The sequence below is a fragment of the Ochotona princeps genome, chromosome 10 (genome assembly GCF_030435755.1).
Source record: "Ochotona princeps isolate mOchPri1 chromosome 10, mOchPri1.hap1, whole genome shotgun sequence".
Classification (NCBI taxonomy): domain Eukaryota; kingdom Metazoa; phylum Chordata; class Mammalia; order Lagomorpha; family Ochotonidae; genus Ochotona; species Ochotona princeps.
The window spans coordinates 29757203-29779491 of NC_080841.1; the positions used below are offsets into that span (position 1 = coordinate 29757203).

At 39.4% G+C, this 22289-nt stretch overlaps 1 protein-coding gene across 2 annotated transcripts; it reads left to right on the plus strand.

Annotated features, from left to right (window-relative positions):
- The first annotated feature begins 452 nt into the window (after positions 1 to 452).
- On the plus strand, positions 453 to 19018 carry BROX (BRO1 domain and CAAX motif containing). Of its 2 annotated transcripts, none has more exons than XM_012929996.3 (13): positions 453 to 584; positions 3149 to 3265; positions 5998 to 6104; positions 7001 to 7097; positions 8143 to 8238; positions 10479 to 10551; positions 11751 to 11856; positions 12499 to 12588; positions 14742 to 14827; positions 15660 to 15741; positions 16065 to 16215; positions 17463 to 17622; positions 18769 to 19018. In XM_012929996.3, the coding sequence occupies exons 2-13, from the start codon at positions 3165 to 3167 to the stop codon at positions 18853 to 18855; spliced, it is 1236 nt and encodes a 411-aa protein (XP_012785450.2). In that variant the 5' UTR covers positions 453 to 584; positions 3149 to 3164; the 3' UTR covers positions 18856 to 19018. The 2 variants fall into 2 exon arrangements, with proteins under 2 accessions (XP_012785450.2, XP_058525186.1); XM_058669203.1 differs by having other exon boundaries at positions 466 to 588.
- Positions 19019 to 22289: the final 3271 nt, after the last annotated feature.

Consider the following 22289-nt stretch of genomic DNA (forward strand, 5'->3'; position numbering starts at 1 on the left):
TGCCCCAGCGAGGCCGGGCTCTAGGGCGCCATCCTCCCCGGGCCTGGCCCCGACATTAACAGGGCCAGGAGGAAGCGCTACGGTCACCACCGCCACCCGCCGAGGAGCCGCCCAAGCCCATTTGCCGCCACAGCCAAACTTTGCGGCTCCGAGGCGGCCGCCCCGCCCCCGCGGGCCCGCCTCCCACGCCCCGCTCCGCGTCACGTTGAGGCCGCCCCGTTCCCACTGGGGGCCGCCATCGCTAGCGCGGCGTCCTTCCTCGGCTCGCAAGGCCTGGCCAGCGCTGCCCTTTGCTCTGAGAGTTTGGGGTCGCAGCCCACGAGCGGACGACCAGGGAGGAGCCATTCCAAAGGGCTGAGGGACAGAGCGTGCTGAGGAGAGAAGCCACCCGCCACCCAAGGCCGCTAGCGCTCCACCTCGGTAGCTGTCATGGCCGCCGGCCCACGTGACTGTGTCCCGGCGCCGGCCTGGCTTCCTGTCTAGTTGAGTAGTCTCGGTTCACCGACTCCCTCCTTTCCTCGCTTGTGGACTACAGCACGACCTTTCCTTAGAAGCACTGCTGACAGACTCTGAGACATCCTCCAGTAAGTACGTTAGGAGGCTGTAGCCCTCTCCCCGTGGTTTCCCTGGAGGCCCTAGCAATAGGATCACCCCCTTTTCCACGCATCTCCCTAGATCCCGAGACGGTGGTTTAAAAGTCTGATGCCTTGAGACAAAGGAAAGAAAAGCCGTATTGATCCCCGTGACCAGTGGCATTAGCAGCTAAGTTTTCTAGACTTCCCTGCAGCTCCCCTGACAGTTGGAGAGCTGATTCTGTGATCTAAAAGGAGTGTTTGGGGGTTCGTCGTTGGTTGGGGCGATAGTCGGCCTTCCCAAAAAACGCCCATTGGGAAACGGAGGGCTGGGCGCATGCGCCTGTCACCGCCCGGCGCCTTGTACGGAGCGGGCAGGGAAGAGACCGGCTGGTAAACAGGAAGTGAACTGGGAGCTGGGCTCAGGTAGGTTCTGGGGGACCTGGCGCCTCGGGAGCTGGGGTGCCCTGTCGGGACTTTGAGTAGGCCTGTGGAGGCGGGGTAGGCGGCAGTCTCCGTTCCAGTGTGGTGGTTGCTGTGAAGGCACCGTGGCACCTGTCGGGACTGGCAGCATTCTTCCACCCCCATCCGCAGCATTCCTTACAACTCGGGTTGCGGGCTGAGGAGGGGGGAGGTGAGGCAGGAGTGGAGAACACTGTACTCGCCCCTTCCCCCTTTGTACCTGCATCAAGAAAGTGGGAGACCGTCCTAGCAGAAGTATTTGTAAAAAAAATCCTCCTGGACAGGATCGGGCGCAGAGTGTGTGATTATCTGGAAGGCGCGGTTGGTATGTGTGTGTGTGGGGGTGCCTTCTCTGCCCTATAAATGTGCAAGACGCTAGAGGATACTTTCTAAAAGGACTTGCTAAGCGTTTGAGCCATAAATGAACCTGTCACAATGTCACCGAGTGTACGATGCGTTCTCATCGTTAAACACTGCGTCTTCCCACAAACTGGTTTTGTCATGAATGAGTAAATATAAGGAAGTTGCTGAACTCTGTTATTTGATAGACCACGTAGCTCAAATATTTCTGTTGACAACCGTGTGTAAAGCCTTCAACTTAACCCAATATAGGCCCTTGCCCTATATGTAGCACCCTTAGAAAGACAAATTGAGCAGTAAGGATACCACTTACGGTAACTTTGAAAATGTGTCACTTAATGAGTTAAGTAAACTTGAACAGAATTTCTTCGGTATGATTTCCTGGAATAGCTACAAAGAACCATAGTTGGTTCTTTGGCTAGATTTTCCTGTTTTATCTGCCCTGCCTGCCCAGGGATTTTTTTGCGGGGTGGGGCAAGAGACCATATAGTGCATCTTGTTTTTTTTTTTTTTAAAGACTTGAAGATATGGTAGCTTATTTTTTTTTAAGTTGTCATTTCACTAAGGTAGTTTTTCACATGTTAATGTTTCTATGATAGATGTTAATATTGTGCTATTTATTATGAAAATTAGTGATTATTAGTTGCCTTATGACAATAGTTTTTATCATGGGGATACACTATAACCAGTCCTTGACATGACCTAATGTGAGAAAATAGAGTAACTTAAAGCCTCACGTCACCTCAGCACTGTACATGCAAGTCCCTGTTTGAACTTGTTTTGGAAATTGCATTCAGCTGGTCAGCGCACGAGTCTCTTGAAGCTGTTTAACCACACCTAGCATTTGGCTTCTACAAAGTGGAACCTGGGACCTACATTAGCATTTCAGGTTCTGTTTTAGGCTGTGGAATTAGGATCTGCATTTAACACACCGCCCCACAGTGGTTGCTATGAATGTTAAATTTTACTGGTCTAGAATATATTTTTGTCTGCATATTGTTTAACATATAGAGATTGTGCATTTTCATGAGATATTCAATATGTTAGATAATGTCCAAATCAGGATAAACACAGTTGTCAACCCAAACACCCTTTCTTTGTGATGAAAACCTTCAAATTTTGTCTTACAGCTCTGTGAGTGTGTTTGTTTTTTACGAACGTGCACAGTATGCTGTCGTTATGTGTAATTGCCCTACTGTGCAGTGGAACACCAGAGCTTCCTCCTCTTAATACTCTCATATATTTAGCATTGAATTTACTGAGGACAGAATTCCAAATGCTGTTTTTATAGACCTGATCTAAACATGGGTTACCGTAGGTAGACTATTAAACAAAATTGACTTGTGGTAAAAATATTATGCTTTAGGGCCTAGCGTGATAGTGTAGCAGCTAAAGTCCTCGCCTTACGTGTGCCAGGATCCCATATGGGCGCCGGTTCCCATCCAGCTCCCTGCCTGTGGCCTGGGAAAACAGTCGAGGACGGCCCAAAGCCTTGGGACCCTGCACCTGTGTGGGAGACCGGCATAGCTTTGGTCATTGCAGCCACTTGGGGAGTGAATCAATGGGAAGAAGATCTTCCTCTGTCTCTCCTCCTCTCTGTATATCTGACATTGCAATAAAAATAAATAAATCTTTAAAAAAAATTATGCTTTATATACAGGATATATGTATTCTGTAGTAATCTTTTACTTGTCCTATACTATTTACAATGTTAAAATGTTTTTTAATTTGTACTTACATATTTTTGTCCATAGAAAACATCTGGAGAAGATGACACACTGGTTTCATAGGAACCCATTAAAAGCCACAGCACCTGTGTCTTTTAACTACTACAGTGTAATCACTGGCCCTCCTGCTTCAAAAATCTGCAAGTAAGTTTTAGTCAATCTCAGCAAATACTGATTGGGTCACTTTTATATCAAGGTACTTTGTAGGTTGTGTGAGCTATTCAAAAGTGTATAACTCTGTCCCTAACGTTAGACTCCATATGTACTTAAATGTTAGGTAAAATGCGATCAAGGACTATTTAAACTTTGGCAGTCACCTAGGTCAGGGTCCTCAATTTTAGATGAGCAAACAGGTCCCAGGGAGGCCAAAGCAATCACAATAGAAGAGTTAGGCTATATATTATGTCTAAATACAATCATTTAATTTCATAAAGTAATATATGAACATTATAAATTGTCCATCTAGTAAATTCACTGAGTTCAGAGCAGGAGAGTTCCCTGTAAGTTAAAATGATCTTCAGCATTTTTACACAAGAGAGTGAACTTGAGCCAGCATATAAATAAATTGAATGGCTTAGATCCCATATGATTTGACAGACTACATCCCACAGGTCTCACTCACTGATATTTTTTTCAGTTATTTGAAGGGCAGAGAGACAGAGCAGAGAGAGATCTCCCATACACCAGTTCACTACCCAAAAGGCTGAATAGCCACGGCTAGGCCAGGCTAAAGTCAGGATGTAAGAATTCAGTCTGGGTCTCACATGTGGGTGGTGGCAACCCGGATACTGGAGTCTTCTGCTCTTTCTTCCCAGGGTGCACATCAGCAGGAAGTTAACAGTAGAGGTGGAGCTGGGGCTTGACGGACACTCCAGTATGAAGCACTGACATCTCAAGGAATACCAAGTGCTCGTTCCCACTGCTTATTTTATCAGTGAGATTTTGCTGGAACAAAGGCAGCCTCATGTTTGTTTATGTATGGCTGCCTGCAATCACTTTGCAATGGCAAAGTTGAATAGTGGCCTGCAAAGCCCAGAATATGCAACGGTCCTAACCTTTACAGAAAGTATTTAGGGATCTCTGATGTAGGTAGACGGAAAAGGAAGAAATGATTTCTATTGGGAAAAACCCTGGTTCTAAGGATAGTGAGTAGAACGGTTTGGCAGAGACCAAAAATGAAAGAGCTATTTGAAAGCAGGAATTAAGTAGCGTGACTAGCACATTTGCTCTGGGAGATTGAAAAGGATTCACAGTGTGGGAGACAGAAGATATTCAGACATTGGTGGGAACAGTACAAAGAAAACGAGGAGGGTTACTGCATCTGTGGGAAGATGTGGTTTGAAGCAAAAGAGAGGAACATTGGTGTGTTATTTCAAACCCCAGGTCAGTAAGGTGTTTTTTTCTTTTAATAGTGAAATAGTAAGTATTTTAGGCTTTGTGGACCGCATACAGGACTACTGCTATTCTTTGTTTACTCATATCTCTTTAAAGATGTGACACCCATTCTCAGTTTGAGGGCTGAGCAATCCTGTTCAAAAACAGGCTGCAGGGTGTAATCTGTCAATCTCGACTCCCAGACTTTGGCCCAAATTTAGCTGTTTATCTGTAGCAGTAGAGAGGTACCTTAACTGATTTGTAATTTGTTAAGTAAAGAACCTAAATTAGCTGTTTTCCAAGGTAACATTTTTTTTTTCCAAATGCTATAATTTTAAGGTGAATATAAATTCTGAGTGTGCAGTTATTACTCATGATGCTTAGATTCAGTTACGTACACCCATTTCAGGAGTCTTCGGTCGTTGACCATGTAGTCTGAGTTTTGAAATCCACATTAAAATACAGAAGAGGGCTCAGTGTGGTAGCCTAGCGGATAAAATTCTCGCCTTGCACATGCCAGGATCCCATATGGGCGCCAGTTCTAATCCCGGCAGCTCCACTTCCCATCCAGCTCCCTGCTTGTGGCCTGGGAAAGCAGTCGAGGACGGCCCAAAGCATTGGGACCCTGCACCCACCTGGGAGACCCAGAAAGCTGCTGGCTCTTGGTTTTGGATCTGTGCAGCTCCAGCCTTTGTGGCAGCTTAGGGAGTGAATCAATAGACGAAGATCTTCTTCTGTCTCTCCTCTTTGTATATCTGCCTTCCCAATAAAAATGAAATAAATCTTTAAAAAAAAACTTCCTTAAAATAAAAAAGTAAATAAAGAAGAAACTTGTAGAGATGAAAGGAGTGGCTGCAAAATTCAGTGTTAATGGAGTCCTGGGAGGCAAGGATTTCAGGAAGGAAAAATAGATTTTTTTTTTAGCAGATTTGTTTCTATTTATTGCTGCAGAGAAGCAAAAGTGAATGGAGACAAAGCAGTTTCAAGACAACTGTTTTTATATATTTTTCATGTGTGTTTTGAATTACAGAATGCAATGTCTTTTTTAATATGACTTCTCACCTAATAACATATTTTATTACTTTGTTTAATGTGTAATTTGGAAATTTAAGTAGATGCTAATATTAAACTAAGCTTACATTTTAATTTTTCAAAGCACTTTTGTTACCTAGCTAAACTTATTCATAATTCCTCTCCATATCGTAAATATGTGCAGTTTGATTTTTTAAGTTAAAATTGTGTATTTTTATTACATGATTATATCTGTGATTTACCCCTGATTGGATTGGGTTTATTTCGGTACAATTTTAAAAACAATTGCAATTAGAAACTTATTTATCTTTTTTAGACTGAATCTAAGTTATTCCTGTACACATGGTAATAACTTAGAAACAGTATGTGGGGAAGGGTATGTGGTGCTGGGAAGCTTGTATGTTGAAACATGGTATTTTTACATGGTTTCTTTGTAATTGTTCTTATGAATCTCATCTTTCTCCTGGAAGTGAGCTGAGATCATCCAGAGCAAGACTCCTTGAACTGTTCACTGATTTAAGCTGTAATCCAGAAATGATGAAGAATGCAGCAGATTTGTATTTCTCACTTTTACAAGGTTAGTTATCTCTGTCGACTTCTATATCGTTGGTTTTTTTAAAGGCTATATTCTTTGGTATGCTTAATTTTAAGAAATCTGAGAATGCAATGATCACATACAGTCTTTGTGATGTTCTGAAAATTAAATGTTAGATTAGGATAGGAGAAGAAACCTGAGTTAGAAATTTCGCCCAGGGCCTGGCAAGATGGCTCAATTGGCTGGTTCTTCTCTTGCAAGCATGGGGGCCCTACTTACATCAGTGCCAGTTCATGTCCTGGCTGCTCCAGTGGCCTAAGAAAGCAGCAAGGATGGCCCAAAGCCTTGGGACCCTGCCTGCATGTGTGAGAATCAGAAGAAGCTTCTGGCTTTTGGCTTCAGATTGGCTCAGCTCCAGCCTTTGTGATCATTTGGGAATGAACCAGTGAATGGAAGATCTGTTTTTCCTCCTCTCTATAACTCTACCTTTCCAAGAAAAATAAATAAGTCTTAAAAAAAAAAAGCTTTCACCCAAACCTTAAGAGGTAAATGTCTCAAAATATTTTTTTCTCTCTTTTTATTTTAAAAGATTTATTTATTTGTATTGGAAAGGCTGAGTTAGAGAGGGAAAGAGAGAGAGAGAAACTACCACAATGGCTGGGGCTAGGCTAGGGCAAAGCCAGGAGCCTGGAACTCCATCTAGGTCTCCTGCTGGGTAGCAGGGGCCCAAGCACTTGGGGTATCCTCTGCTGCTTTCCAAGGTCAGAGCAGGGAGCTGGATCGGAAGTGGAGCAGCTGGGACACAAAACGGCACCTACATGGGATATTGGTGCCACAAGCAGAAGTATATACTATATGCCATGGCACTGACCCCTGAAAATATTTCTGAATAGAGCACTAAATATTCTGAAACCAGATTGTCTTAAATCCTTTTAAAGGTTTCATAAATTCATTGGATGGATCTACTCAAGAAAGCAAGTTACGATATATTCAGAATTTCAAGTGGACTGATACATTACAAGGACAGGTTCCCAGGTAAGCAATGATGATGTAACACTAAATTGAAGCTAGTTTTCTTAAAGATGTAACTAGCGTGTAACTCATCGCCTCTGTGTTTGAAGAAGAAATGTGTAGGTATGGTCAACATTTTCTCTTCTCAGGAAATTAAAACACTGAACTTAAATTCTGGTAAAAATACAGTTTGTTTCTTCCAGATTATATAAATTTTTGAGATAATCACTGCAGATTTTACCTAGATTCACACACGAAGAATGGTTTGGGAATTTTGAACCCATACCTGATTTTCAGTGTGCTGAGGTCAAGCTGAGCAGATCTGTCTTGTTCTCTGCTTTCATTTTTAATGGGATCATTCAGATGTGGCTAATTAGTCCACCTGTCTTCAGCTCTGTACACTTTGGTTTCACAGTGTTTATTTTGTTCCGTATGGTACTGTTTCTTCAATTCTTGAAAGCTTCAAAGCTTTTTCATTACTCTGGAAATTTTAACAGAAAACAGTTCATAGTGGACCTAATTTTTTTTTTAATTTATCTTTTAAAAACACTGAATTTCTAACATGCCCATTTATTTTCTCATTTGCTTTAAAAATAATGTTTTATAAAAAATAGAGTGAAGAGAAGAGATGGTTGAAATACCTGTACAAGGGGTTACAGGACAGTGAGAAGGCCATGGATGCTGGATTTATATTTACTGCTATGTAATAGCATGTAGCAGCAAGCTGCTTCTGCTTAGCATTGTTTTCAGCCAACAGATTCCGGGCTGCCTTCTAGACTTTCTGTCTAGAGATTGAAGTCCCAGGAACCTGTGTTTTTAAAGCTGCTTTGTGTCTAGTGAATTTCAGGAATTACTTATCCCATATTTATTATGAAATGGGTGTAGTACAATACTGAGCCATTATATGTACCCATTCATTGTAAATTACTTGAGGATTCTGTCTCCCCATCTTTATTAAACATAAAATTCATTTTGTATATGCCGTTAACATACAATTCTGTCGTTTTGATTTTGATGTCCAGCATCTTGATGCAGCAGCAGAATCTGATGATTGTATTTTGAATTCCAGTGCCCAGCAAGATGCTGTGTTTGAATTGATTTCCATGGGGTTTAATGTAGCTTTATGGTATACCAAGTATGCTTCAAGACTGGCTGGAAAAGAAAAGTAAGTTAAAAGGGAAGGGGCATATGTTTATATGTTACTTTTCATATATATAGTACTTCATTATTAAAATGTCTAGGCTGTTGATTAAAAACTACTTTGGAGAAACAAGAAATTGCCTCATAATGTTAGTGGTTTAACTACTAGAATTACAGAGTGTGGTGTTAAGGAGAATAGGGGTTAATCTTACTTTGTTGTAGGCTTTTTAAAGATTCCAAAGCAAGAAATCATAGGGGAAGAAATTTTAATATTTCACTATCTATAAATACCATAAACAAAATGAAAAAAGGGAAAAGATTGGTCAAAAACATTGCAGTGTATGTGATAAATTATTTTTAAAGTGTATATACTTACAAATCAACAAAGACTACCAAGTTAGTTAAAAATAGTAAAAGACAATGACCAGGCAATCAAAAAGAGAAATATGGAAGGTCTATAAGCATGTGAAAAATGTGTTTTTGTGAATTAAAGAATTGCTACATTACAGTGTAACTTATAATAGCTGAAGTATGCAACAATTTGAAACTGGCACAGTATTTCGTATGTGAGAATAACATGCAACTATTTAAAAATGAAGTGAATTTGTAAATGCTGATATTAAGCTATCTCTAAATTAAGGTGATTAAAGCAAGACTGGGGTCATGAAACAGCTATTACTTTATGTGTTTTAATGATAACTAAATATTAAATGTATAATATTTTATACTTTTTTATATATATAGGATGGCTGGAAGGAAAGCAGTGCATTTCTGTCTACCTATAGGCAAGGCTTTTTTTCATGTGTAGTATTTTCTCTTTCAGTATCTGCTTTTGTTGCTTTTTAAGTGTCAAATTTAGATTTTTTTTTTTTTAAAGGAAGAGAAACTGACAAAAACACAATTTCCTAATTGGGTTTTTTTTTTTTTTTTATGACTGTCATGGGGAAAAGCTGATATCCTCTTAATTCTTCCATATTCTACTCTCTGGATTTCTTTCTTTCTTTCTTTTTAATTTCATTTTATAACACAGTTTCATAGGCTTTGGGATTCCCCCAGCTCCTCCAAAAAGCCCTCCCCCCATGTTGGATTCCTCTACATTGTTACAGTAGTACAGTTCATATCCAGTCATGTTTCCTTCATTGCGGGCATGGACCATGCATAGAATCTAGCATCTTATTGGCCAGATAAATTCAACAGTATCATTGGGAGACCATCCCTGGTCTGAGAATAGAACTGGCAGAATATCATCCCCTCCAATGAAAAGTCACAGCACAACTTCAACAACAATTTACAACATCATGAAATTAATTGACATGGTATTGAGTCACCAGTGTGTTAGAAAATGCAAGTTCTTAACTACATCCTGTGACTACTTCATTGACATTTCGATTTTAGTTTATATACAACCAGCTTCTATACACTTTAAAATGGTTATAAGGTACTATTCAGCTGTCTCGTGTCTATTTTCATTTTTGTATTTAGCAACTTATAGTATTGAAGCACGATTTTTACTGAACTTGACGAATTTTAGGATAGTTGAAACAGGCTTATAACTCTAACAAGGCATATGTCAACAGTTGAAGTGCAGAACAGTTTTTAGGAGGGGTGTGCAGAGAAATCTTCAATACCTTAGTGAGGAGTAACTAATCTTTGTGTCCTACCTGGTAAGGTATATGTGAGTCCAAGCTGACTGTTTCCTGTCTGTTCTAAGCTTTCCTTATTGGTCTCTATCTATCTACTCTAATTCTTTTGGGTGGGGGGCTCTGGAGCGACCCTGATGGTCATTGCAAGAGAGGGTGGGGATCCAAAGTTGGAACTAAGTAAGGACCAGAGAAAGCTCCTCTCCCAAGTCCTGAAAGAAGTTTACTGTTCTTCTGTTTCTGAGGACCACTGAGGGATCCTGGCTGTTGTTCTGATGACATTAGCTCCTATAAGGAAGGATCTGGGCTTCTTCCATCCCGTGTGGGAGATCCGATAGGGAATGGATGACCTCAGAGTTCTTGGCCTATGAGGGCACTCCAGCTCCCGTGTTCTCGTTGGTAGTTGGGATATAGTCCTTGATGAGGATCTGGGAGTCTGCAGGGTTGGGATACAAGCCTCCTCCTGTCCTCCTGCTCCACTCTGGGGTCCCCCCTGCTCTGTGCATATGACCTTATGTTAAAAGGTTGTCAGAATCGCCTAATTGGGTTTTATGATACAGTACTAGTTGCTTTAATACCGCAAACAGGTTTGATCCTCTAAACTAGTGTGACCCCTTTCTTTAAGCATAACAGAAGAAGAAGCAAAAGATGTCCACCGAAGCCTGAAGATTGCGGCTGGGATTTTTAAGCACTTAAAGGTAAAAAAAAAAAATCAATTTTTAGATAATTTTCACATTGTTTCTGTTTTAGTGAGTGAAGAACTGTTTGATTATATGAAAAGAGCTAATAAAGTTGTCCCTTGGTATCCTCAGGGGATTGATTCCATGGTCCTGACTTTCTGTGTTCAAGCTTTTATATAAAATGGCATGGAATTTGCATGTGATAGGTGCACATCCTCTCTCCTGCATACTTTAAATCATCTCTAGTTCAGTGTCAGTGCTGTGTGAATGGTTGTTCTGTGTATCGGCAATAATGACAAGGGAAGAAGCCAGCACATGTTCTCGTCGACAGTTTTTCCCTTCATGTAGTCTTACTTGAGGTTGAACTGGCAGATCTATGTGTGTGTTTTCCTCATGTTAATTACCTTACTGAGGAGTGCAGCCAGTTACTGGACATTAAGTGTCTTCATTGTGATATTAAAATCATCAATGATTCTTATAATTAGAAAATTCAAGCTGTAATATGCTGCTCATTTTTGTCTCTTCTAAAATGAGGAAAAAGCAAAGCAGAAAAATGGGTGACTCTTACCGTTATTGTACCGTTCTGCTGCAGTTGCCAGAAGCAGTCATGATTCCACTAAGCTGAGCTTGTGACTGTGAGCTCAGCGTCACTGTGCAGTGCTAAGAGGACCCTGATGACATTGTATGTACAAGATGTGAAGGGAACCAGGAGAAAGAAAGAAAAATGTGTTCCAGTCAGATTGTCCCTGCACCCATTCTGATTAAACCACTATTTACTAGGGCCTTCCTGGGGACCAGCATTGGCTTTTTCCCATGATAAAATATGAGTGACCTGGTGCCTTTAGAGGGATTGAGAAGCTGTGGTCCTGCCTTAGGTGGGGCAGGGAGGAAGAGTTTTTTTTTTCTTCTTTATATCTTTAATTATTGTGAATGGACAATTCAGGCAAAAGAAAATTTTGGTTACAATTTAAATAGTTTGTGAAATTAAGGTGTGGCTTACAAATTAAACAGTCTGTTATAACCCAAGTTTTATTTTTGGGTTTCTTCTTACTATGGTATTTTGTGTGAGTTTATCTTTGTTCCTTTTTGTACTTTTTAAAATTTTTCCCTAAATTTCTGCCAAGCCCTCAAATCAAGTGTATCAGAACTTCCATTTTCTTCATCTGTAACAATGGGTTGAAATGAAATGTGGCTTCTTTGTTTTCTTTCTTCCTCAGGAAAGTCAACTGCCAAAACTTATCACACCTGCAGAAAAGGGAAGGGATTTAGAGGCTCGGCTCCTAGATGCGTATATTATCCAGTGTCAGGCTGAGGCTCAAGAAGGTATTCGATACGTTGCAAGATTTTCTTTTTAAAGGAAGACTATATTGGCATTGGTTCTTTGAAAAAATCAGAATTAGCTGCAATTGAGTTTCAGGTTTTGAGAAATTTATAGTGAGGCATGATTTTATCTGTAGTGTTTGCCTTGATTCTCAGTAAGAAACGACCTTTTAAGAACATTTTTACTTCATGCCATTTCTGATAGCATAAACTTGTGCTCACCCCATAATACCACACTCATTATTTTTTCCTCTCCCACTATTTGTATTAGCTTGCCTTGAAGTCTTCGCTTTTCACTGGCGTGAAGTGATGGGAATAGTGTGATGATTTAATTTCTTTTTATTTTTTATTTCAAACTCCAGTTCTCTGAAAGTATTTTTTCTACCATTTCATGCTGCTTTGTGGTAGTAAATCACTGTGATGAGCTAGTAATTGGCTAATAATTTATTTAAAGAAATGATATCAAATGAAAAACCTTGGTGTTTTCTGTTGTTTGTGTCTATACTTTCTGTTACTTTTCATGCTACAACTTTTAACAGACTAGGAAAATTCAAAAACACCATCAGATTGTATTTTGCTTTTGTAATTGCATGTAGGATACATAGAAATAAATTTATACATTTACTTTATTGTATTTGGTTACAGTAACAATTGCTCGGGCAATTGAATTAAAACACGCGCCTGGACTAATTGCTGCTTTGGCATATGAAACAGCCAATTTCTATCAAAAAGCTGGTGAGTTTAAAATTCTATTACACTTTCAGTTTTCAGATTTACTTGCTTGTGGATGAATAGGGAACAAAATAAAAATCCTTAGATTATTTTATTATTGAAAAACAGTATTTCCATTATTTTAGTTAGCTTGTTGAACATAAAAAATAGTTAACCTGATCTCAGTTAATATGCTGCTTAACTTCTAATGGAGAAGTCAGTAGTATACTTCTCTTTTTTTTTTTTAAAGATTTATTATTATTGGAAAGCCGGATATACAGAGAGGAGGAGAGACAGAGAGGAAGATCTTCCATCCGATGATTCACTCCCCAAGTGAGCCGCAACGGGCCGGTGCGTGCTGATCTGAAGCTGGGAACCAGGAACCTCTTCCGGGTCTCCCACGCGGGTGCAGGGTCCCACTTGGGCCGTCCTCGACTGCTTTCCCAGGCCACAAGCAGGGAGCTGGATGGGAAGTGGAGCTGCCGGGATTAGAACCAGCGTCCATATGGGATCCCAGGGCATTCAAGGCGAGGACTTTAGCTGCTAGGCCATGCCGTTGGGCCCAGTAGTATACTTCTTAAACTGTCATACTGAATAACCATACAACTTTTTAAAAAAAGTCTAGAGACTCAGCATGACTAATTTATAACACAACTGCTGTCAAGTGGGAGATTCAGAATGGAACGTCTCCCTTTCGTTAGCCTGTTATCCTTTGTATTCACTTATTTTAGGAACATGCTTGCTTCTGTTTATGAGATCATTATTGTTTTAATTGCTGAGTAGAGAGAAATAAAATGGATTCACAGTATGAGGCAGATATATGATCAAATTATTTTGTCATGAAGTAAGTCATTACGGCAATGAAACAACCTACATGGACTAGAGCAAAGAAAGCTTTTTTGAGAGATTGTGTTTTAGCCTTATTTTTAAATATCAATAGAGATTCTTTTAGAAAGCTTTACGGGGTTAGGAACCCTTTTTCCACTAAAGGTCATTTGTTTGTTTGTAACATTTACAGGCCATATAAAATTATCAGTTTAACTTAACCTGCTGTAGACTTCCTGAATTTCTTGTCCTGCCTGCAGTTGCTTTGGCAGGACACAAACCAAATGATTTTGCAGACTTTATATGACCCATGGGTTGTGTATCCCACCCTTAAAAATTCGGCATATGGGATCAGAACAATTTCTAGTATGTACAGAGATAAGAAAAACTTAGTGTGTCCTGGGACCTTACCTGTGCACTGTTGCTGTTAGCTGAAACACCTGATGAGGGATAGGAATCAAGATTGGGAAAATGTATATGTGTGAGATCAGGGATTGATTTCTAAGTCTGGAATGTTTGGATTTTATTCTGTGGGTATTTGGGATCTACTAAAGAATACAAAGCAAGTTTGACTTAAGTTTGAATATAAGAACCATTCCTACATTTTACCGAGAGCCAAGTTTATCACATCAAAGAGTAACAGGCTGCCTTTACTCAGCTCTTAGAATTCTTGGAGGCCAGTGTTAGGATACAGTGGTTAAGCTACACCTCAAGGCACCCACATCCCACGTCAAGACACGTCTCAGCTGCTCTGCTCCTGATCCAGCTACCTGTTGGGAGGGCAGCAAGATACTGCCCAAGCAGGTTCTTAGGCCTTTGCCATTCAGCTGGGAGAACAGGAGGAAGCCTCTGACTCCAGGCTTCAACCTGGTCCTGATCTGGCTGTTTTGGCCATTTCTTTGGCTAATGAATTACCATACAGAAGATTTTTCAGTTTCTCCCTGTTGCTCTGCCTTTTAAATAAACTTTTTTTTTTAATGGTTATAGTTTATGAAGGAAATGAAAGCTTAGACAAAGACGATGAAACGTAAATTGGAAAAGTGGCAGAAGGCTACGTGGGGGTGTTTTATACAAGTTTTATGTATGAGGGAGTAAATGAAATATGAGGGCTTTCCATGTTTCTGACTTGAATGTTGTTACATGAATTTTTTCTTAAAGTTACAAGAACCAACAAATCAAAGAGCTGTTCTTGAAGTTAATCTTACTATGTGGCTTAAAATACAGTTTGGGGAAATAAATGGTTTGAACAAAGAATTTTATTTGACTAAGTTTTCTTGAGTTAGTGTCAGAACATATTAACTGAAAGTGAAGCAGGGTAAAATTATATTTTGCTTTTTAAAATGTAACTTTAGATCATACTTTATCCAGTTTGGAGCCTGCATACTCTGCTAAATGGAGAAAATATCTTCACTTGAAAATGTGTTTCTACACAGCTTATGTGAGTATTTATAACCTAGAAAATCAATGCAAAGTATTGTCCAGTCCCTTGTGTGCCAGGGCTCTCATCTCAGCACACTTTTCATTAGCATTTTGCAAAGAATGGAGAGCTCTCAGTAACTGCATTGATAGGGAGCCATTGTGGAATAGAGTGAGTAGAAAGAGATAATGTAGAATTGTAGAAGAGAGCTGCTGTCTGCTTCAGAACTCACATTCAGACTGCATATTGAATGAGATTTCTCTCAGTTGTCTCATCTTTTAGGCTGAGAAAGATACTTCTCATGCTAACCTTAAGATGTGACATGCAGTGAATGTGTCTCCTTGACAGGTGAAGGATCACTAATGAGTCCCTTACCAGCCTTTGTACTCACCCTACTTTTCCTGATTGAATATTGTGGGAGAGAACCAAAAAAACTTTTTGAGTTCTGAGTAGATGCTTTTATTTCTTATCATTTGTTTTCAAGGCTACTCTGTAAATCCTTGTACTGTTGTAAAGTTTAAAAAATAACCTTTCAAGCTGATACATTTCTCTTGAAACTGCCTTAGTCCTTAACCTCAGAACCCACCCTGTTCCTTCCCCTGGGGGAGTACAATAATCTTTGTGGTTCTGGTTTGGTTTTTGGTTTTGTTTTTAAATTTCAACAAGTAACTTGGTTACTCAGGACATGGTTAAAAGGCTATTTTGGTACAAGTCTTGATGCGCTTCTGCCTTGTGTATCAAGAGAAATGGGGGAACGCTTACCTGAGTAGAGATACAGGATTGCATTGATGCTTCAAACAATGAATAAAGGCAGTTTAAAAGAGAATGAGTAAAAATGTATTTCTTTCATCAGGCTTACTGTTACCATGGTCAGACTTTGTTGGCTAGTGACAAATGTGGTGAAGCAATCAGGTCTCTACAAGAAGCAGAAAAACGTAAGTCATTGTGCCAGCACAGCAGCGTTCTTTTTATAAGTTTTCTCACCAGAGTATAAGGCATGTTGGGTGGCGGCGGGGGGGTTTAATGAAGGGGTTTTGGCTTGCTTGGTTCATAAAAGGGAATGCGAATGGGTCAAGGTGATTGGAAAAAAAGAGTAAAACCTAGAACATATAAAAACTACTTTACAGTTATTTTTTTACTAGTATTACTATTATTCTGGGTAAAAAGCAGTAAGTCTTATCTCTGACATAAAGCTTTTTGAGTATAAGCAAGCATGATTAGTTATGCTCAGACAACTTTATGTCTCTTTCACATGTAGTTTATGCAAAAGCAGAAGCACTGTGCAAAGAATATGGAGAAACCAAAGGACCTGGACCAACAGTCAAACCATCGGGACACTTGTTCTTCAGGAAGCTTGGAAACCTTGTGAAGAATACACTTGAAAAATGTCAGAGAGAAAATGGGTTTATGTGAGTACAACCTAGTGTCACTTTAGTAATATTAATGGTGTATACTTAAAGTATATAAGAATATTAGTAGTTCTTGTGTGCTTGCTTCAGCAGCACATATACTAAGAATATTAGTAATTCTAGTGGTATCTCCATTTCTGTTGATCTCTATCCTCGTTAATTGTATTGCAGCTTAGCACTAACTTTCTGCTTAAATTGGTATCAATTCAATCATCTAAGACCTAGCTTTTAATTCTCCTTATGCTGATGAGAATTAAAGCAGTTTTTTTTTAAGATTTATTTATTTTATTACAAAGTCAGATATACAGAGAGGAGGAGAGACAGAGAGGAAGATCTTCCATCCGATGTTTCACTCCCCAAGTCAGCCGCAACGGGCCGGTGCGCGCCGATCCGAAGCCGGGAACCAGGAACCTCTTCTGGGTTTCCCATGCGGGTGCAGGGTCCCAATGCATTGGGCCGTCCTCAACTGCTTTCCCAGGCCACAAGCAGGGAGCTGCATGGGAAGTGGAGCTGCTGGGATTAGAACCGGCGCCCATATGGGATCCCGGGGCTTTCAAGGCGAGGACTTTAGCCGCTAGGCCATGCTGCCGGGCCCAAGAATTAAAGCTGTTTTAAAGTTTAAACATGAAGTGTTAGCATATAGCTGTCATCATTAGGACACTCACACTATCCTATTTTCTGTTAACTTTGTTTCCTTGTTAGTTTTTCTGGTATGAGACGTGTATCTTCTCACCTCTCTCTGATTTCATCTCAGTCTGATTTCAGCTACTTAGCAGGTGCATGAGGTTTTGCAATTCTTCCTAGTACTTTTAAACATTTCCCGTGATTAAGTCAGCATCTTTCACACTTTGAGTTACCACTTGTACGGTTGGTAGATCCAGTCTGGTCCCACTTCTCTCTCTACATTTTTCCCTTCTATTCTGTGTCTGTTTGTGTTGACTTTATCATTCCTCAGATATCACGAGTTCACCTCTATACACTTCCTTTGGAAATAGTCAATGAATACTTAAGGCCAGGGCTGATTGCCCATTTTATGGTAGCATTCTCCATCCTTCATAGCTTCAGTTACCTTTCATTGTGACTGAGAAGTTTCTTAACTTTCTCACCTATTCATCAGAGTACATGAAGCACAAATACCTCTCATTCATCATTACATTGCTATTATCTCCAAAAGACCTTGAATATATTAAGCACTCAAATAGTCACTGAATAAAAGAATGAATTGCTATTTAAATTGCTTTTTACAGTTATTTTCAAAAAATTCCATCTGAAGCTCCGCAGCTGGAACTCAAAGCAAATTATGGTCTTGTAGAACCTGTACCTTTTGAATTTCCTCCTACAAGTACTCAGTGGACACCAGAGACGTTGGCTGCCTTTGACCTCACCAAGAGACCCAAGGATGACAGTGTATGTGCTGATTCTTTCCATTCGTTAAAGTTAGTTTAAATGGGTGCAATTGGATAAGACGAATAACTTTCAGGGTTCTATAGCACAGGAGGGTAGCTATGGTTGATAGCATTTAAATATTTCAGAATAACTAGTACAGAGGATTTTGAGTGTACCCGACAACAAAGAAATAATGAATGTTTGAGGTGATGGACATACACATTACCCTCAGCTGATCGTTATAAGTTGTGGACACATTGAAACATCATACTATACTATGCATAAATATATGTGAATTAAAATTTTTTCGAAGATACTTAGCATTTTGATATTTTTCTCTAAATAGAAAAATGTATTTGTCAAATGTTAAATTAGTTGGTTACAGTGCTTGGTGTGATCTGTTAAGAACACTGTCAGAGACAAGACATCTGGGCCTTCAGAAATGTCTTCTTCTTGTCTACAAAACGGATTGATGTTGTGTTCAACACAATCTTTTCCCTTCAGTTTGACGATGCATTCTTTTTTAAAAAGACTGTAGGAAGAGATTATTCATGTTTATAGTGCTTAGGTGAAAAGATCATGTTTATGTTGCCATAGCAATACTGTTTTCAGTTTAGCATATTGTAGGTAATTTTAAGATTTGACTTCATTTCAATATCCCATGAATAATTAAGGGCTAAAATGAATGCTTTTTATGTGTTTGTTTTCACTTTTATGTAAGTGTATTTTGGTGTTATAAATCAAGATGTAGATTAAGTGGTAATTTTTGGCTCAAACTAACAAAATAATATTTGCAGTCATAACTCCTTTCCTGACATCACACTGAAATAGCTATTGTAATATCCTGTTAAGCCTCTAAAATAGCTTATTACTGTACTAGTTTACACTGAAACTTTAAAGTTTTGCATTCATAGGTTCTTTTTCTCCCTCTTCAGAAAGAACATTGAATTGGGAGAAGAGTGGCTTAATTTTTGTCCACCAGTTTTGGTTTTCATCATAAATGAAATGTTGTCTTCACATTATGTATTAAAATAAATTAGCATGTGGCTTCTAGAATATAGCCTTGTTAACCCCGGTGTTTTTTTCATCTAGCATACTTTTAAAAGCCTGAGATAGAAAAGATCTAGTGTTTACGTCCTGAGCTTAGCTGTTTTTCTTCCTCCCTAGGCCAAACCCAAGTCAGAAGACGATGTGAAACCTGTGAAAGAGCCAGATATCAAACCTCAGAAGGACACTGGGTGCTCCCTATCCTAACAGACTCTAGAGATAAGATAGACACCGAGCTAGCATGAACCATGGAATTCCACTCAGTTTTCTTGAGATGATTTCTTTGGAGCTTGTAGAGTAATTATTCCACTCAGAAGGAACCAGCCTTCGGTTTATATGTTCTTGATTTTGAATACAGTGGAGAAGTTTCCATGCTTTGTTTCCAGACTCTCCTTTTTAATCAGGACAATACTTGAAAGTTTTTCTTGTGCCTCGGAAGGGTGTACTGGGGTAGATCTTGTTTTGAACTCTGGGTAGTAATAATTTCAGGTTGATATAGACCCTAATCATGTAGTTTTCATATTTAGGTATATTTTTATGTTTTCACAAGATAAATTTATGTTCCTCCTTATTTGACAAAAAAAGAATGATAGGAAATTTTTTAACAAAGAGTTTTTTTTTCTCAGCATTTTACTAGTTTTAGTAGACTTGAAATGTTCTCAATCATTTATCTTTTCTGGTAGAAAAACTGTGACTTAAAGACAGAGCACCTTCGTAGCAAATTCCTTACATAGATTAGAATCTGTAATTTACTTGAAAATCTGTGTTTATAGGTATGTTGAGTCTTATAAGAACATATATCTATTCTTGTAACCCTGAGTTTCATTTTGTTTCAATAACCCTAATTGATTTTTACTAGTACCTTTTCTGATGAGTTTTTTACTTAGAGAAAGAACTTTGTAGTAGCTGTTAATGTTTCTATGGAAAAGAAGACAGTGAGAATGGAAAGTGTTTTTTCAAGTAAAATTTTGCATGATGTAGAGAAGAAACTAAGCTTATGAGGTAGGTTGTCCTGAATTACACCGGTAACTCTTTGTTAAAGCAGTTACAGTAAAACGCCACTGTTGCCTGTTTCAGTATACATTGTTTTATATGGTTTTCTAATACAAGTGCTCCTTTGGGATTGTATTGCTTTAGGCTGTAGACCACAGCATAAATTTAGAGGATAAATTTAAATGCAGTATAATCCGAACAATAGATTGTAATCCCAAGAATTAGATTAGTATATGCAGATTTGGGAAATAGTGGAGGCATAATAACAATGACAGACGTCCTGCATTTGTGAGATTATCTTCTTTTGATGATTCTCCTGCCATACTGGCTAGTTTTCCTGTTGTAATGGACAGATTGATAATAATAATGTGTATGGAGAGCTTGCTGTGTGCCAGGTGCTATGCTGATTAGTTACATGATAAACTGTTGATTCCACAGAGCAGCCCTGTGAGAAATAAATGAAAGCTGCATAAAATTCTGACATAAGAATACATATTTCATTATGAAGGATGAATAGATTATGTGTGTCTGAGTCACTGTTGTTCAGATGAATGACTACTTCCATTCTGTATTGTAGCTCACAGTTCGTAGAGACACTCCTTAGGAAAAGCTACACAGAATCAGTGTGGTGATTTTTTTGTAAATGTACAGATTTGCTCATTGCTGCTTGTATTATGATATCTGATATTTGAGGCTGCAGCTTCCAGAATAACTGGAGTAATAACAAACAGGACTCTAGATTTATTTCGATGTCTGTAGGAAAAAATAACTTAATAAATTTCCACAGATTTTTGTGTGATGCCCATTACAAAGTCCATTGTCGTCTTTGCTGTGAGCTGTTCGCTAACAACTACGCAGTACTACACAGATGTTTTCCACCTGTAGGATTTATTTATCTTAGGTAATAGTGCGTGTTAACCTAGTTACTATGTTTTCACATTGACATTTTTGTGGATTCTATTACCAAACATGAACTGGAGACATGTAATATCCTCCGTGCTTCTGTAGAGCTCAGTAAACATGGTATTACTTTAAATCAGTAATTAAACAATCTGTTGGCTCAGCAAAGATGATGCTTTGTGACTGAAATATCCTATCCCATCGTATATAATGCTTTCTGGCTTGGCGTTGGAGATTTGGGGAAATTATCAAATGTAATGAAGTTATGTGAAGATTATACAGAGATGTAATAATTTGTGTTAACTGCATTTCATCTCAAGCAGTGACAGCTAAGATGTAACTTCTGCTAAAGGTGTTATTTGTATAATAAGTTATCTTTTTATTTATGAAAATAAATAATTTTACTTATATGGTGGAATTTTTTTTTGCTTCTTGATATTTTTAATTTACTAAGCCAATAACAGAAATAATATAATGCAAAGTCATAATTCTTTTCACTAAGTTTCAAATGACATAGATTCACAATCAGTTTTATGCCTTTATGAATTCATTAAATATGTAATGCTTGACCTGTCCAGTTTCTACTGTGTTTCTTAGTGCCTTTTGCCTAGTAGGATTGCAAAGTGGGATTTGATTGGCCTTTTTGATGCAGTGTTACCATGTGTCTGTACTGTGGTTAGCTGAGCTACTCCATGTCACTGTACTCCCCAAGGTTGTAGAAAACATACTTGGCAAGCTAGAGGTGATGTTTTCAGTTCTTTGTGAGTGTACTCAGAACTAAAATTGTATTCATAAATAGTTCCTAGTTTTCCAGAATGACTGTGCTTTTTAGTTTTTTTCGAATATTTCATATGAAGGGCAGTTACAGAGAAAAGGAGAGACAAAGAGAGAGACATCTGTCCACTAGTTCACTGCTCAGATGGGTGAAATGCCAGAGCTGGGCCAATCCAAAGCCGGAAGCCAAGAGCTTCAGGGTCTCGCACTTCAGATGTATGGACCTGGCAACTTGAGCTGTTCTCCCTTGCTTTCCCAGGTTCATCAGCAAGGAGCTAGGTCAGAGGTGGAGCAGCTAGAACTGCAGTTGGTACCCCAGTGTATTGAATGCTGCCTGTGTTTTGCCTGAAGTGGTGATGAATTCCCACAAGCACTCTGAGAAAGTGTTCAGTCATCAAGGACACGCAGCATGCTTCCCTAATGCCCAGCTTCTAATCATTTACCTAAAAGGCTATTCCTGGTGGCAGGCTGGGCAGTACCTATGGTGGCTGCAGCTCCCAGGCTGATCATATGCTGTGATGTGGAAAATGTTGGATAACATTTGCCGTGGGGTAGGTGTTTAGGTAATTGCGTGCTTGAGCACAGTTCAGTACTCAATAAAAAATACTGCCAGGCAGGCCTGGCACAGTAGCCTAGGGGCTAAAGTCCTCGCCTAGCATGCACTGGGATCCCATATGGGTGCCGGTTCTAATCCCCATGGCCCCACTTCCCATCCAGCTCCCTGCTTGCGGCCTGGGAAAGCAATTGAGATCAGTCTAAAGTCTTGAGTTCCTGCACCAACACAGGAGACCCAAATAAAACTCCAGGCTTCTGGCTTCGGATTGGCTCTGCTCCAGCCATTGCAGCAACTTGGGAAGTGAATCAATGGATGGAACATTGTCCTCTCTGTCTCTCCTCTGTGTATACCTGCCTTTCAATAAAAATAAATTAGAAAAAAAAAAAAAGCCTGCCAGGCCATGTTCTGTCAGTAATTT

Excerpts from the sequence above, each read along its gene's own strand:
- BROX (XM_012929996.3), top strand. The coding sequence starts at position 3,165 with ATGACACACTGGTTTCATAGGAACCCATTAAAAGCCACAGCACCTGTG. Across the intron at positions 3,266-5,997 it reads CCTGCTTCAAAAATCTGCAA|TGAGCTGAGATCATCCAGAG; the intron begins GTAAGTTTTAGT and ends TTCTCCTGGAAG. Across the intron at positions 11,857-12,498 it reads TCAGGCTGAGGCTCAAGAAG|TAACAATTGCTCGGGCAATT; the intron begins GTATTCGATACG and ends ATTTGGTTACAG.